Genomic DNA, 15,887 nt, shown 5'->3' with positions numbered 1-15,887 from the left:
GCTTTTTTCTTGGGATTTTATAGAACTTCTAGTAATCCCACAGGACATTTTTATAAGGGTGGCCAGTGCATTTTATGAAGCATAAATCATTGTTAGCAGATTGTAAAGGGCTGCACCACAGGCATCATTTTTCAATTAGAGCTGAACATTGTGGAAAGGAAAGGAAAACTACTAGGAAGTTGTGTACAACCACAGAATTACCTGAATTAATAAAGTGATTTATTATTTAAGTCAAAATACATTAATTATTTAGAAATAATCACTTATAATTGTTTGAAATTTATTAATCACAGCCACTGCTGTGGGAGTCTTCTATTGGACAATGTCCATCTGTCTCCACAGGAATGCATAACAACTACAGAAAATGTTATCTCGTCTCAACTCCCCACACCATGGAAATTCACTGTTCTTTCTGATCATGGAATATATCATTTGAGGAAATACTAAGAAAAACAATGTATTTTTTTTTTTTTTTGTTTATCAGGTGTCTTTTTACAGGGTGACAAACCATTATTTACAGAGATTACAACTAACATCTATGCATACAATGTATAGTATTCTCTATCAGCACAATAATGATTAAGTATACAAAAAGCATATTTACTCATAAGCAATTATTCTGTATAGTCAGGACAAACGTCTTGTACTGTCAAGATTTTGGAAATATGTGAGACAGTGATTTAACTACAGACTTTGCATGTCAGCTAGCTAATGGAAAATTGGCTAGTGGTGTAACTACCTAGCAAATTAGCTACCCAGCCAATGAGTTCGCTAGCAAGCTAACTACCTGAAAATACCTGAAAAGAATTATCTACCCAGCAATCTAGGGGACCTGCTAGTTAGGTGGTGACCCATGTTTAACATGGAAATAGTATGTGACACCTGACCGAGAACAGCAAATCTAGATCAGAGATTTAAATGTCTACTTTCAAACCATCAGTTGTGAGTTAACATACAAACTGATGAACTGACGATGTTGCTAAATTGTCATCAACAGGGAAAGTATTTTAGAAATGTCATTGTGTCCTGCTGAGGTTATGTTTCTACATTTGCTACATTTTCGTATGGAGCTTAGTCACTTAGTTACCTAGCTTGTCCTCACACACAAGCATATGGCTGTCATCTACTTGCCAAAGAAAATTCACAAAGGGCTTAACTCTGTGTTGTATAGGTATGGGGTATGCTTCCCAAACCTGTTTCCTACCATCCAAGTATTTGTTTAAATACAAACAACTTGTTTCCTGTTCATGATTTGTCCTTACAATTCGATCAAAAACATCCAAAAACCACATATCACACTAGAACTTTATCACAATCAGTGTGTCACTCTTTGAAAATTACTTGGAGCAAAGAGCAGTTTGTCCTTAGTAGTATTAGATAAAAATGTATCCTGCTCCCTACAATTTCCTGGTCTCTGGACCCTGCAGTCAGTAGTGGCTGAAACGACTTTAGTCCAGGTTTATTAAACAGGTCTGGATAACCTGAAATCCTTGTTTTTTGGGAAAGACACATAGGGGTCTCAATGACTTTAAATAAGTTACCCTCTGCCTATAAAGTTATTACTGAGGTAGTGGCATATATTAAATGTGTAATATGGGCTATGTGATAATCGTTTTGAAGATAATTTGAATATTTACACAATTAATCAACTGTGTAGTATTATTTGGGATGCTACTCCGCAAAACAAAGTTTCAGTCTCAAGCTCCATTGTGCATTTATTTTTCTTTCAGTTGTCCTTCCTTGTGCAAAGTGTCCAGGGAGACTTAGTTTCCTTCCAACTACATGATTTGTTAAGTGGAGGAAAGGATTTCTAAAACCTGTGAGTAATGAAGGATGGATGTTACTGATGTGCCATCCTAGTCATATTTGAACACGGAACTGGAGCAAAAAAAAATCTGCTCTCTGAGAATGTTGACTCAGGAAAAAATGAGAGTATGGCAAGATACAATATCCCTTAAAAAGACCAAAGATCAAGAGAACTCTTTCTGATGCAGCAAAGTGCTGCATTTATGTGTGAAAAGATTTGTGTACCTTATTTTGGGTGTGGGTGGGTGTGAAAGAGAGACACAGAGTTTGTATGTCTGTCAGTGAGTTGTTAGTCTGGGAGTCCTTTCCCTAAAGGTATGTATCTGAGAAAAAAAATAATAAAAAATTGTACGCTTATGTGTTTGAGTGTGTGTCGGGGAGTGGCAGTGAGGGGGAATGTCGACTCAGCTGGCACTTGCAAACGCTGCATAGCCTAGTGCACAGGGAGATTAGATGCCCCAGAACTGGAAATTCTCCATCTGTTCCAAACACACACCACTCAGTGAGTCAGCAGTCCCTACACATGAGGTCACCCTACACCACACTCACGCTGGAAAGGTTTTTCAACTCAGCGGCAGAAGAAGGAAGATGGATCCCCTGAGGTGAATCCTTCAGACTTTGAAATACATATAATTTCTCCAATCCTGGTATCTGTGCTTTGTTTGACATCATTTCCTACAAGAGTATTTCTAAAGTGATGATCTAATAAAGGTCAAATGTTCACCCAGGATGTAAAATGCCATGCATAAAACGGTTTATTCCATTTAAAACTCAAGCAAATTGAGCATTGAAATGTTTTGCAGAACAATGTCCGGCGCTCTGTTTGTGAGTGTGAGGAATACAAAAGGAGTCAAGTAAGTCCTCATTTATCCTCAGAACAAAGGCAGAAGTATCTGGCCTGCACATCTGAGAAGCTTTGAAGAGGACAGCTACACGGGCTGAAAGTAAAACCAATACGAATATCTTGGAGAGAAACGAGGGCAGTCAGCCCTCTCTGCCAGCACGTCCTCCTCCTCTCTTTTGGCTGTGGGAGAGAGAAAGGGACTAAATTGTGGTCATCCAATCGTCCCATTCACAAGCGACTTGGCCCCGCTCCTCGCGCCCCCTTTAGCGGTGCCAGCCGTGCCAGCCGGTGTCATCCCTCGTGTTAACAGGGAAGCTGACAAACAGGGTCGTTATTGTGAATTAACTGGGGTTTAATATAGAGCCAGCACCCTTTCATCTGAGCATCCTTTTCACAGCGCACAATGGAGGGGGCTGAGCTCAGAGGCCTAACATAACTCACACACCTCCCCTGAGAGAGAGAGAGAGAGCAAGAGGAGAGAGAGAGAGGGGGGTACATTTAAATGATTAAAACATGCCTTTCTGGACCTCTGCGCTTACCAGAGGTCCAGACACAAAGGAGAATTTGTGCTGACTGCAACGTTTGGACCATTTCTGAGATAGAGGGACTGCATGAATAATAACAATCCGCAGCTATTTTGATTGATTTTGTGCAAACCCAGCCCTGTCTGGTGGGGGACCCCACAAAACGAGGCATCAGCATTGTGTCTGTGCCCTCCCTCCCACACTGTGTTAATTAGCCTGCGCTTGGCTGCTGAGTGGGCCCACGGAGCCATTTAGCGCATTTTGATTAATCTCATCTATTCTAGCGTGGAGGAAACCAGGAAGATATCCAGCAGAGCAGGCCCATTCATTTCACACCAGTCCTGACCCTCCAAGTGATGGCCCCGACCTCTCTTTAGTGTAATACATGTTGCAGATCATTCCAGCTGAGGAGTGGATGCGATCTCCCTAATCACAGTGTGCTCATACATAACGAACCACAACATCAGACCTGCTGTAACAGCATGGCAAGGGTCAAAACCCAAACCAGAGGTGTTTTCTGGACACTCTGGCACCACTCATATCCCTGGTTTCAGTGCTGTAACACCAGTCCCAAACCTTTGTATAGGATGTCAGCATGTGCTAGCGCTATGAAAACCAGTAGTAGTAAAAGTATAAATTAAAAAAATATAAATAAAAAACAAATATATATATAATCTAAAAGATTATTTGTATATGAGGAATATTGGCACAGACACTGTTATTTGATTGGGTGTTTACTTCAATAATTTGTAGCATAGTTCATATCTCACTCATGCTATAACATATAGCACAGACAGAGCAATTAGAGCATATAATGGCTTTGACCAACAATACATTTTCACCTGGGCAATCTTCTTCAGGCTGCAATCCATGCCCCGTTTGAAGCTGCATGAGTGACAATAAGGTCCAAATGTGCTATGTGCTTGCTTTAAGAGCAGGCAAAAAAAAAATAAAAATCACTCAGGCTTAGAGTGGATGAGCTATGGTTTGATGAAATAAAATGTCTCCCTTTCACAATCAGCAGGCTCATCTGCATTTCCTTTTGTCATTAACACTGATAATCTTATCAAGGCACTAATAATGCTCTCCCATTCTTTCTGATTTATTATTTTCAAAAGACTAAACAGGAAGTGCCTAAACCGAGGAGACAACTTCCTGCTTTCTGTGTCTTATAAACAGGTTTTTGCTGGACAGACTTTAAATGTAACATACACATTCTTGTGAAATAACGGGGGCAGATTCTTACATTTTCCCTTAACGGATTTTGATTCAGAATCATTCAAACAGATTTACAGGCGTTCGCACACAGGCAGATTCATGCGCCTAAAGTGACACAACGGGTCAAAAAGTATTTCACGGATGGCTGCCAAAGCTTTATTTAGCCTAATGAAAGCTTTTAGTCGATCAAGGAAGAGGATCACTGGGTTGTACTCTGATGCACATCAAAAACAATCTTCACTCACAGCTTCTGCCATGCAGTATTGAGTGCCGTGTTTTTCACCAGAGCACGCTTCATGGCAAAGGGTTCCAGGAAACATGTCGTCAATCTCTTACATGTGACTGAATCCCTTACAGCAAACTGTCAGCAAAGATAATGTTTTTTAAAAAAAACACCTATAATTCTTAATAGGTGTCCAAATGTCTTTCCTTGCAGCTCACAGATATGGCTTTACGAAGAGACACAATAATGAACTGCTTAATCTAGTCGGATGGATTTTATTTTACATGCATTTATGATTTGTCGAAATCAAAGAATTTAATTACGTGCAGCTCTAAACTTCATCAAGCCAGGTTTGCGGCAATGGGTGTCTGTATTTTGTGTAAGAAGCATTATTGTATTTGGATTAGTCTAAAAATTGGTAATAGTTAATACTTTTTACAATAACTTTTGGATTAACAGATTTTTTCTGGTGGTAACAATGTGAGAAGCTTCAAATGTGAATGTCAAAATAATAGATTTTTATTACATACGATTATAACAAATTGTACCTGAAAATTAACAGAGAATCACAGCATTCAGCGAACCTGTACATCTATTTTATTAGCTTTCCTGTTATCATTTAGCGTGCCCCACATTTAATAATGGATTGTCCCCATCAAATTGGACAGACATTCTGATCCAGCCTCTGGACTTGCAAAAGGGGGATGTTCTTGTGAAATGGGGTGACTGGATTGTACAGTGACTGTGAGTATTTCCTCCCTCTGCGATTTGAACTCCAGTAAATGTGCAATGAGAAAGAATTTTAAAATGGATCACAGCAGCACCTCGCATTCAATAGTTGTACACAGAAGGTATACATGGTACATATGCCTGTCAAAGTTTCAGCATAAAAAAAACTGACATTTATGTTTTAAGGCAATATATTTACATTATTCATTTGCCTAGCAGTCAACTACCTAACTTACATTCAAACATATTATCTATTTATACTGCACAGGGTTAGGTTAAGTACCTTGCTCAGGGGTATTAAGGCAGTGCAGGCTCATGGGATTTCAAGCCTCTAACTCTCCTAACAATAACACAATTACAGTACATTTACTTAGCAGACACTCTTATCCAGAGCAATTTACACAGCTCACAATTTATGTCATCCATTTATACAGCTGGATATTTACTGTGGCAATTCAGATTAAGATCGTTGTACAATAGCAGTGGCCTACCTGGGATTCATAGACCACTTTTGGGCTATGTGCTCTGCTCTTTACAGCTATTCCACTATACTGTTATGTCTCAATGTCATATATAATGTGCTGGAGCCTGGGGCAATTTGATTTCACCTCCATCGGGCAATATTGTATTGTACAGTATATAGTAGTAAATGATATCAGAGCACTGACTTGGAGTAGAATTGTTCAAAAAGAGCTGTCAGGAGGCCAAGCATTTGAGAATGATGTGTCCTCACCTGCCTCATGTAGAGCAGAATGAACCACTGGTCGATGTTTTCAAGTATCCAGAATCCTTTAGTCGCACAGAGCTATCGTGCACCTAAATAGGCGCTGGCCTCTAGCTCTCACCCAGTGAAATGTCACTTCTATTGCATCTGCCAAATTGCCAGTCACAAACGTCAATTGAAACCGAAAGTGCTTTCACAGCCATCAGACGGCCGGCTCGCCTTTTTTTTTCCGGTTTTGGTTTGAGCGAAATGGGTGTGCGGCGCGCGGAGGGACGTGAACGCCCAGACAAGGCCCTGTGAGAGCGGCTCATAAATCACGCGGAGGTGAGAGTGCTGATGCAGGGACATAAGGTGAGGCGGAGGCCGGGGAGAGACAATAAACCCGGTAATCATCCCTCTCTACTGCGCAGCCCTGGCTGCTATCAGCCGCGCGCCTGACTGCAAAAACAGTGCAGGAAAATACACCTCGCCTCTACCGGCACATCCACGCTCTCAACAGATATTGCCTTTTCCTCCGCAGTGGATAAAGAGGAAAACATTCATTTGGACAATGGTGCAGATGTTTAATGGCCTTTCGCTTCGTTCCAAGGTCTGCGGAATGAAGTGGTGAGATGGCATTGCGAGATACGGATAGGCTAGCGAGGAAAACACAGGAAATTATGTTTGTTGAATGTTGCCAGCGGCGTGCTATTGGACTGTTGAGACTGGGAATGACTACAGTCCTCAAAGTTAATAGTGTGTGTTTGCTGAAATTACGAGCAAGAGCATCAGCTTCAACAACAATCACTTGTGGGGATCCTTTCTTTGTGGAGTCCACCAATATTCAACAAAAGGGTCACAGGAGGGTCATGGGGCAATTTCTGCCATTACTGTAGATGGCCTCTCTCTGCAGTCTCTGAGGAACACTACATGTGCTGCAAAATATGATCTCTAATATGTCTATCAAAGGTCGGAAGATGGGCCTTAAGCTGCATACATTGTTAAAGACTATAACCAGCAATCATGCGGCACTCTAACCAGCAATAGCCACTCTAATTTCTGGATACAGAGCTGTGTCAAACATTTAGACTGCCAGCTGAATTAAACTTAATCTCCCATGTCTGAGTTAAAAACAATTTACCTTTTGTATCTGAGAGCACTTCTTCAGTCTAAGAGCAGTTTTAGTAAGCAAATGAAAGGCCTTAATGCAAACATTTCGATTCTAATTGACCAATTCTACTGATAAAACAGAAACAGTGCTGGGAGTGAACTGCTATTTTTGTTCTGCATCAAGAATATCAGCACTTACCTCTTCCCAAGTGCTAGATGGTGTTGGCTAAATGATTTCACATTTACCTCAACCATGTCAGGACTTTCCATTAATTTAGCCCACATTAGATAGGCGAAGCACTCATGAGAAATCTCCCATACCCCTTTAAAGTGCAGGCAAGTGCTCTATGTTAAACCCTCGCTGATGACACGCTACTGTTTACTAACTTGCCACAGTTAGGCTGAAGAATACAACAGTGAATTCATCAGTCTGTGGCAATTGCTTTCTGGGTCTGACCACTTTAGAGCCACTAAAAGGCTATTATGGTCCTCACCCTGGTGTCACATTCATTTCTGCGATGGGATAAAGAAGCTTTTTTTTCTCCAGGTGCTGAGGATCAGGATAATTGTTATTCCAGGCACATTGAGGACTACTAATTGGAGGTGTGATGTTTAATCCACTGTTACCAATTAGTTTTTTGGCCAGCACCTTTATTTTGTTCATCTTAGCTATACAAAACCACAGGACGATATGTATGGAATTAAGAGATTAGAGAAAATCGATTGCAGTGAGACATACAATATTTCTTTTTCCTTAAAACAAGTATGAGACAAAGCATTCTGGACAAAATGGAAACATTGTGTAACTTGTTTCAATAGATACGTGTATGGAGTTACTCCTTACTCTGCTGTATATTGTTTATTGTAGATTCTTCTATAATAATATACTCAACGGCTCCTTCAGGTCTTCACTTAAGGCACAAAATGAAATATATGATATTTTTTATCAATAATAATAAAACCAGTTGAAAAGGGTACTTCGGGGCTGGTTGCTCAGCGGCATTCACGTGTATTTAGTAGAGATGTTTTTGAACAGAAAAAATACAGCTAAACAAACAGTTTAGATTTATGGTGACAAAGTATTGACTGCTATTTGAAACTGAATGCATTTATTTGCATACCATGACTTAGAGGCCAGATAGACTTCAAGTATGTCTCTCTCCCTGCCCACACAGACATAATGGCATGAAGGTGTGCTGGAATTGTATATAGCTGGGACCTTGAATAAAGACATCTCAAAGTTTGCCTGAACATCATCCAAGTGACAGTGCTGTAATGCTTTGTCTACATACAGTGTGTGCACATGTATTAATGAACTGCAGTAGTTTGGATTTGTACCTCTCTGACTTCCTGATTCATCTCATTCATTGAAAACTCAGAGAGACGAAAGTTCTTCCAACACTATAAAACCAGTAATTGCCATATTGGTGTATAATCAAAGCATTTTAAATAATCATGTGTGCAGCGAAGAGGTGGGCTATATAGATTTGAATACATCTCTTGGTCTCCTGGCTGTTCAAGTTGCAAGGGAGCTCCACCGTCCTAATGAGGCAGGCTCTTTGATACAGTACATTGGCCTGCCTTAAAAAAAGGCATTTGATACACTGCACCAATGAAGTATATATATTTTTTCTTGGGCCTGCTGTTCTCAGTAATAAAGATGCCAGCGTTTCAGTGCCAGCTATCAGCACAGGATGGCTGCTTCAGCAGTGCTCCATCATAAACGCGTGATAAGCCGAGGAGACCCAGCCGCATTCAAACCCCGGTCAGTAAATAATAATAAAAGAAGGCTGCTCAAGTGCCAGGTAGTGTTCTCCTCTCCTCCCGGGCAACTGGCTGCCCTGTGTCGCCCTCACCTTGAGCGGGGAGGGGGGGGCTGGAGGGAGCGCGGCGTTGGCGGAGAACGAACGCTGAAGGACACGCAGCGTGCGGAAGTCGCGGAACGGCCTGCTGTGCTCTCTCTTTTGTCTAATCCAATTAGGCGCAAATTATTTCCAGGAGCCGCCAAGGATTAAAGACTCCTGTAGCACCAGGGCCCAGCAGAGCCAAAATACCTGCGACCGAGTACTCGGCTCATTTAGCATTATATGAAATGAAATAAATAAATGAGAGATAAGCCACAGAGCACACTGGCACTTATTCACACCGTACAGCACGGATCTAAGGTATTAGTCTATTTACTGTAGTGAAGTGTAGTCAGGAGGATTGAGGGCTTTTACATTTGAAATCAGCAACGAAATAATCTGGTTTATAATAATGTAGCATTATATCAAGTAGTTTATTTGCTTAGCAGACAGCTTATCCAGGGCGAGTTACACAGCTTACATTTTCACAAATTATACATTTATATTGTTGAATACTTGCTGCATAAATTCAGGTTTAGCACTAGTACTGGGATTAGGCTGGTACTTGTGCAAGGGTAAAACAGTAATGCCCTATATATACTGTAAACCTACCACCCTCAGGTTACTGCCTCACTGTGTTTAAGTTTTCACATATGGGATGACAATGGCTGCTCCTCATGCCATTGTATGGTTTCGACCTTTTACAAGCACACGTGCCTATGAGAGGTGAATCTGCTGCAAGTCTATATCAGCCCTCAATGACAAACTGCAGTGTTTTGTTTCTGCCCTGAAAGAAAATGACTTCTTGTTTTGTTGATTTGTTAATTTACCATCATCACACGGTACAGTCTGACTCAGCACTGCAGTCATGTAGATGAGAAATGTGACCCACTCTTATATCACATCCAGTTGTACTGTTCCAAGTGATCTGAAATTCCAGCTGCAAGGAACATCATGTCTATGCAAAAGCAAGCAAACCAGCATGCTGTGACCACATTTGCAGTCCTGCTCCAACACTAATAATAATCAGACATAAACTAAAGTACAGTTATGAGCAAACAACTGCAATGTTGCACCTGTAAACCTGTGTTCTTAACATGTTGCAGAAAGCCAATGTTTGAGGTATCGGAAGTTCCTGAATCTGCACTTGCTCACTCACCCCTGTCTGTGTCGTAGAGGTAGACGAATTTCTCCCACTTGTAGTGGGACAGGAGGCTGAGGACGGCGCCCCGCAGCGCGGGCCGCATCTGGATAACAAACTGCACATCTGCGTCGGTGGGGTAGCTGGGAGTGACGAAGGAGGTGTGTAGCGCTCCGCAGAAGGAGGTCAGGGTGTTCATGGAGTTCTTGTCATAGAATCCGAAGATGGCGTACACGCCCCTGGAGAACTGGGAGCAGACTGGAAAAGAGACAAAAAAGGCATTCAGGTCATGTCCAACATCAGAGTCTACAGAATCCAACCAAAGGAACACACACAAATGCACAGACAGACACACACAGACACACACAGACATACGCACACACACCCATATATATATATATATATATATATACACACACACATACATACATATATATAAAACTTGCAAGCAGTATATTTCAGACATGTTTACTGGGCAAAGATTTTATTACTTTCAGTATTTCATAAATGCAGTATCAAGAATGACCTTCAGTGATATTGAGAACACAGGAACAAATAGCACAGCCAAATATGTACTCTCTCATTCTTTTTTCTTTGTAAACATTTGATGTTAATCCATCTGCTTAGCTAGACAGATTTTTCAACTGGAAAATGTTTTTGATGCAAAAGAAATGTCTTCATGCACCTACAGTAGCTGTGGCCTGGGAACATTCACTGAATTTTTTTCTAAATACTGTGCAGTTATCTCTCTGTTTCCTTGTCGTCAGATGAGTTAATTAGCCCTAAAAGCCATAACATTTCTAAGCCTAAACCACTTGTTTGTGATGACAGAAAAAAAAATTCCCTCCATACCAAATGACTCACTGTCTGACCCTGAACCTACAACACACAATCCCTCACAGAAAAGATGCTGCACACAAACTTGTTGGATAAAAATGAATCACACATCCATTTCACAAGCTTTACCCACTTTCATGGATGCCCACTGTAAAACGCCATTTTGTACATATAAATGTATTCATATTTCAGTGCTTGATGGGCTTCTTTGTATAACTGTGGCTGTCTCCAGCTTAATGCTGTGTGTTGTGCTGTTCCCTGCAATAGGCATAACGTTGTTGGAGCTACAAACACTTGCAATACAGGTGATCTTTATAAATGAAAGGTTCGTGTAAACCTCAACTATCTCCTCTGAAAGACTAATGGCTAGCCATTTTTGTTCTATAAATGGAACCCAGGTGGTGGTCCCTGAAGCTGTTGGCCTTACCCAGGCCCTGTGTTATAGAGATGAAGGCAGGACTGTCAGCTATCGTTGCTTTCAAACAAAGGAATCACAGCACTACAATGCCGGTATAGTACTGGTATACCCATTTTTGTGAGGGGGTAACACTGATATAATACTGCTCTGAAATATATCAGCATTACATCACCACTTCATTATTGTATATTGCATATTCAATTACTATCAAAATAAATTTATTTAATAAAATTTAAAGGGTGGCTGCTGTCTGCTAATAGATAACTGTGTCCTGTTGTATGCATTCTATGCCTAATGTTTTCTTGGTCCAAAAATTTACTTTGCTGAACAAGGTTTACAAATAAACACGTTAAAACCGCAGTACTGAACTCATACATGTTGCCCACATTTACTGCCAACCAGTTAATTCAAAAGATGGCAGCACTGAACACCCAACACCAGTACTTAAACAGCTTTGTGTGAATGTCTCTGTCAGCAGGTAAACGCAGGTATTAACACGTTACAGTACTGGCAACTTGCTGGCACTGGTCTGTGTGAAAGTTGTTCATGGTTCTCCATCCTTACTCGGCATCCTTACTGCAGGTTCTTCCCTTCCTCACAAACAACATTCTGACCATGCTGCCAATGACATCAAAGGAATGTTGCGGGAATATGTGCGTATTAGCTGGAGTGGAATCGGTTGGGTAGGGAGAGAATAGCGAATTGTCAGCCACATTCTGAGGCTGCACAGAATTTGTCCCAGTTTGTCCTTCATCTAGGCCAGGTCTGACAAAGCCGTGATCCTGGGGGACACGCGCAGGCCGCCTCTGCTGCCCAGCCGCCAGGGGCTTATCAGACCAAGCATTGAATAAGCCAACGATTCCTTTACGAGCGTACCTCCTCCTACCCGCTGTCTAAACACCGCATCCGAACCCCACTTTTGCGGCCCCTCGGTCCCCGACCATCTGCACGTCCCCTCAAGCGCCCGCTCTCTTGGAACGTGCCTGTTCACCTGGACGCCTTGTTTTCTCTTCATAATTTATACTCCAAGCTCACTCCCGCTCTCGCCGAAGCCGCTCTCTGGATTTAGACACAATGAAGACATTCCAGAAAGAAGCGGGAGGGATAAAAGACTCTCGGTGTAACGAAAGCTTATGGTGGCAATACCGTTCCCCAGCCTCTCTGTCACGTCCCTCCTGTAATCACATGAAATTAAAATAAATGCTGTAGGTGGAGCCGGGCTGGAGATAAACTAGGCCCCGTCCCAGGGTCCGGGCGCATGCCTCATCAGTTCTCATAATCCCGAGATCCTCATGTGTCAGGCTGGATTTCAATAATGCCTATTTACTCACAGACCCACATACACACAAGCGCGGAGCTGTTGCATCGCTCGCTTCACTTGGGGAAGCAGAGCCACTGTGCGCTGAGTGACATTCAAAGAGACGCTTCTGCTTGCTGCATCTACCCCTGTTCCTAGAAGCCGGCACGTCTCATCAGCTGCGTCCCTGTCAAATGTATAGTCCCACGGCTCAGTCGTTTCATTAAACTGGGACACAAACAACATCGGCGGTCCAAACAGGACATTTAATTCGAAATTCTATTGGATTTCCATTTGAGCTCATGTTATGAGGACAGGTTTGTAAACACACTGCACTATAGCCTTGCTCTCACCACTCAGGAAAGGAAATTCACCATCTTTGGTTTCTACTCTCACTCTTTCTCCGGCTCTCTTCATTCTAAGTCTCTCTCACTTTCTATCTTTCTCTCTCAGTTAACAGGAATCTTAAATTGCCTGCAGGGAGAAACTGTTTGCCTTAAATGTCAGAGCTGATCACGCTGCTTTCTCTCTCTTCTTCCTCTCTCCCTCTCTTTCCCCTGTCATAGCTACATGTCTGCATTGGCCCTGTCCTCCTCTGAAACACAGTCACTGGGTGAAACAGATAATTGCTTTGGGGGACTACATCAGCTCTTGTCATTTAGAGATGTGTTGCACTTATTCAAATGCCACCCCAAAATTCATCGGCCGCCTCAGTGAAATTGACAAATGCAATGCGTGCAACCTGCTAAAAGCTCTGGGTTGTCACTGCATCGTGTGATCAGAGATACCTCATTGTATGTTTAAATTTATTAAAAAATTACTATTTTAAATGTCATGTGTATATGTATTGCATACATAATTAACCTTCTTTGTCAGTAGCCTTGCTGTTAATACTGACACTGAGATCATACTTAAGAGGATTCCTTTCAGTTTTGACATCCTGTGTTGCACAAAGTAGCATAAAAATGTTCACATTCATTAACAGTATTTTAAATATCTATGTATTCTAGTACATACAAACTGTTTGAGGTTTATATTGCATTTACATTGAGGTATATTATTTTAGGTAGTTTACATTATTATATGTACACATGTGCGTGCACATACAAACACACACACACACACACACACACACACAGCCCATGGGTGAAGCCTGTGTCTCCCCAACCTCCATAGTCAGGATTAGTGTGTCTCTTCCCTCCTCAAACACTCCTGTGCCAGTCATGCCACTCCAGAGACACTGGCACTACCTCAGCTACTGTGCAAAGTAGTCGCCTCTCTCCACTCTTTCTCTCCAAGGTTTCTCACCTGCATGCAAGAGGGACATCCCTGCATGCTGCCTATTGTTTGTGAGGACAGGGTTTATGAGGGTACAGCTGGAGAACAAGCCAAACAGAGAAAATCATGTCTCCACAGTCGTTTGTGTGGGTCACACACGCGACTGAAGGGTCTCCTTTTTGTTCTCCCCCTATTAAGCTCCGCCGGCAAAATGAATGCAAAGCAAACAGCACATACACAAAATCAATTAAGTGCTTTCCGCAGTGAAGGAAACGATTTATATAAAAACAATGTTGAATAGAAGGAGGCCTTTTGGTGACATTTGCCAAAATAAAAGGCCTATAAAAGGACTGAGTCATACCTAGAGGAAAGGAAAAGACATTTTAGCGAGAACTGCTGATGACAAATCGATTGCTTTAAAGCGTGCACAGCAAAAGCTCTTAGTAATGGAGATGGGATGCCATGGCTTTGCCAGCTGTTGGGAACAAGAGTCAGATTTGATGGACCTTAATTGATACATTAAACACAGAAGACATACAAGCTAGCAAAAACATGACAGAATCCATTGCCAGGTTCCTAGGGATGCTAAACGAAATGATACACAAGCAATTAACCTTTATCTTCATCCTATTAAAAGATATGGATGCTACAATCAAACTGCGCCTTGTGTCCCTTCCCCAAGAATAAGAGATACTGCACATATCCTGATAAGCAAACAAAATGTGTAGAATGTGACCATTCAGTCAATAACTGGCAGTCCTGCAGAGGGGTAGTCTTCAGATTTGCAGAAGAATCTACTCACATTCTATAGAGGGAGATCTTGCTCAACACAAATCCTCTGTTTTTTTTTCTCAGAGGTATCAGAAGGGTTTGAAACATGTAGGGCTTATGATATTCTGTAATTGGATTTTCAGAAATCTGTTGACAAGGTCCCTCACAAGTGACTAATCCTCAATCAGTGCTGCAGGGCCTGAGTGTGTTCCTTGCCGATGGATAAGGAACCGACTTTAACGTGGGGAGAGAGGTGCCATTGTACCAGTGGCATTATGGGACATCACAGAACACGTGTCAACACGCTTTAGCAACATTATGGTGTAAATCTGACTGCAGGGTCTGAATGGAGTGAGTTCGGGCGCAGCGTGGAAGAAAGTGCTGCACGACACACTGTAAAATCCACACAGGCAGGAACTCAAGGGAAGTGCGACTGAAACGGGTCTGAGGACAAAATGGAGACTGTAGCAGTGCTGGAGAAATGCCATACTACAGACCTTGGTGAAAGCAGAGGAAAGAAGAGCCAGTCTTTCCACTGGGATTAGACAAGTAAATTCAGAGGACTTCAGTTCCTCCTTCATATGAAGTGACTGATATCGGTGTGGAGTGACTGACACCACCGCTGAAGTGACTGACACTGGCACCGGAAAGTCACAGTGAACACACTCCTACAGTGCCGAGTTCCTCATTCATCTTTAGCTCACAGTTCCCTGTAATGTCCTCGTGTTCTCCCTTGTCACTTGTCATGTAAAAGCACCATACGGTTTGTTCTCATTTGAAAAGACAATCTGAAATACGGCGCACTGCCCTGTCTCTATCACACTGTCGAGACGGGAGAATTTGTGAGCCTCCATTTTGCATTATGACTCTTCCTCTTTTGTACCCATCAATATGAAGCCTTGCTGACAAAGCCAGTGGATCCTTCCATGCCCCAGCTGCCAGTGGGCTGAGATTAATTCCTCATGACTTGTCGTCATTGTCCTCTGGGCCTGGCTGTTTCAGTTCCACTTGTGCTCAACGTATGGCATTTACCACAGCAAAGCTTTGCAAGGAGGATGCACACCAAAAAATATGTGCATACAATACTAATGAGGTCCTCAGTTTGAAGGTGACGAAGATACCGCAGTCTCAGCAGCAGTAATCA

General features: G+C 42.1%; 1 protein-coding gene across 2 annotated transcripts in view; it reads right to left on the bottom strand.

The window, feature by feature from the left end:
* Positions 1-15,887, bottom strand: part of gria3b (glutamate receptor, ionotropic, AMPA 3b) — a 105,283-nt gene that overhangs the window by 67,306 nt on the left and 22,090 nt on the right. For both annotated transcript variants that reach the window (XM_036548450.1, XM_036548452.1), the window contains exon 3: positions 10,161-10,400. In XM_036548450.1, the coding sequence (XP_036404343.1) occupies positions 10,161-10,400 (240 nt within the window). The remainder of the gene's footprint in view (positions 1-10,160; positions 10,401-15,887) is intronic.

Source organism: Megalops cyprinoides, chromosome 16, assembly GCF_013368585.1.
Source record: "Megalops cyprinoides isolate fMegCyp1 chromosome 16, fMegCyp1.pri, whole genome shotgun sequence".
NCBI classification, from domain to species: domain Eukaryota; kingdom Metazoa; phylum Chordata; class Actinopteri; order Elopiformes; family Megalopidae; genus Megalops; species Megalops cyprinoides.
The sequence above is the reverse complement of the archived record's forward strand: the minus strand, read 5'-3'. Positions and strand labels throughout refer to the sequence as shown.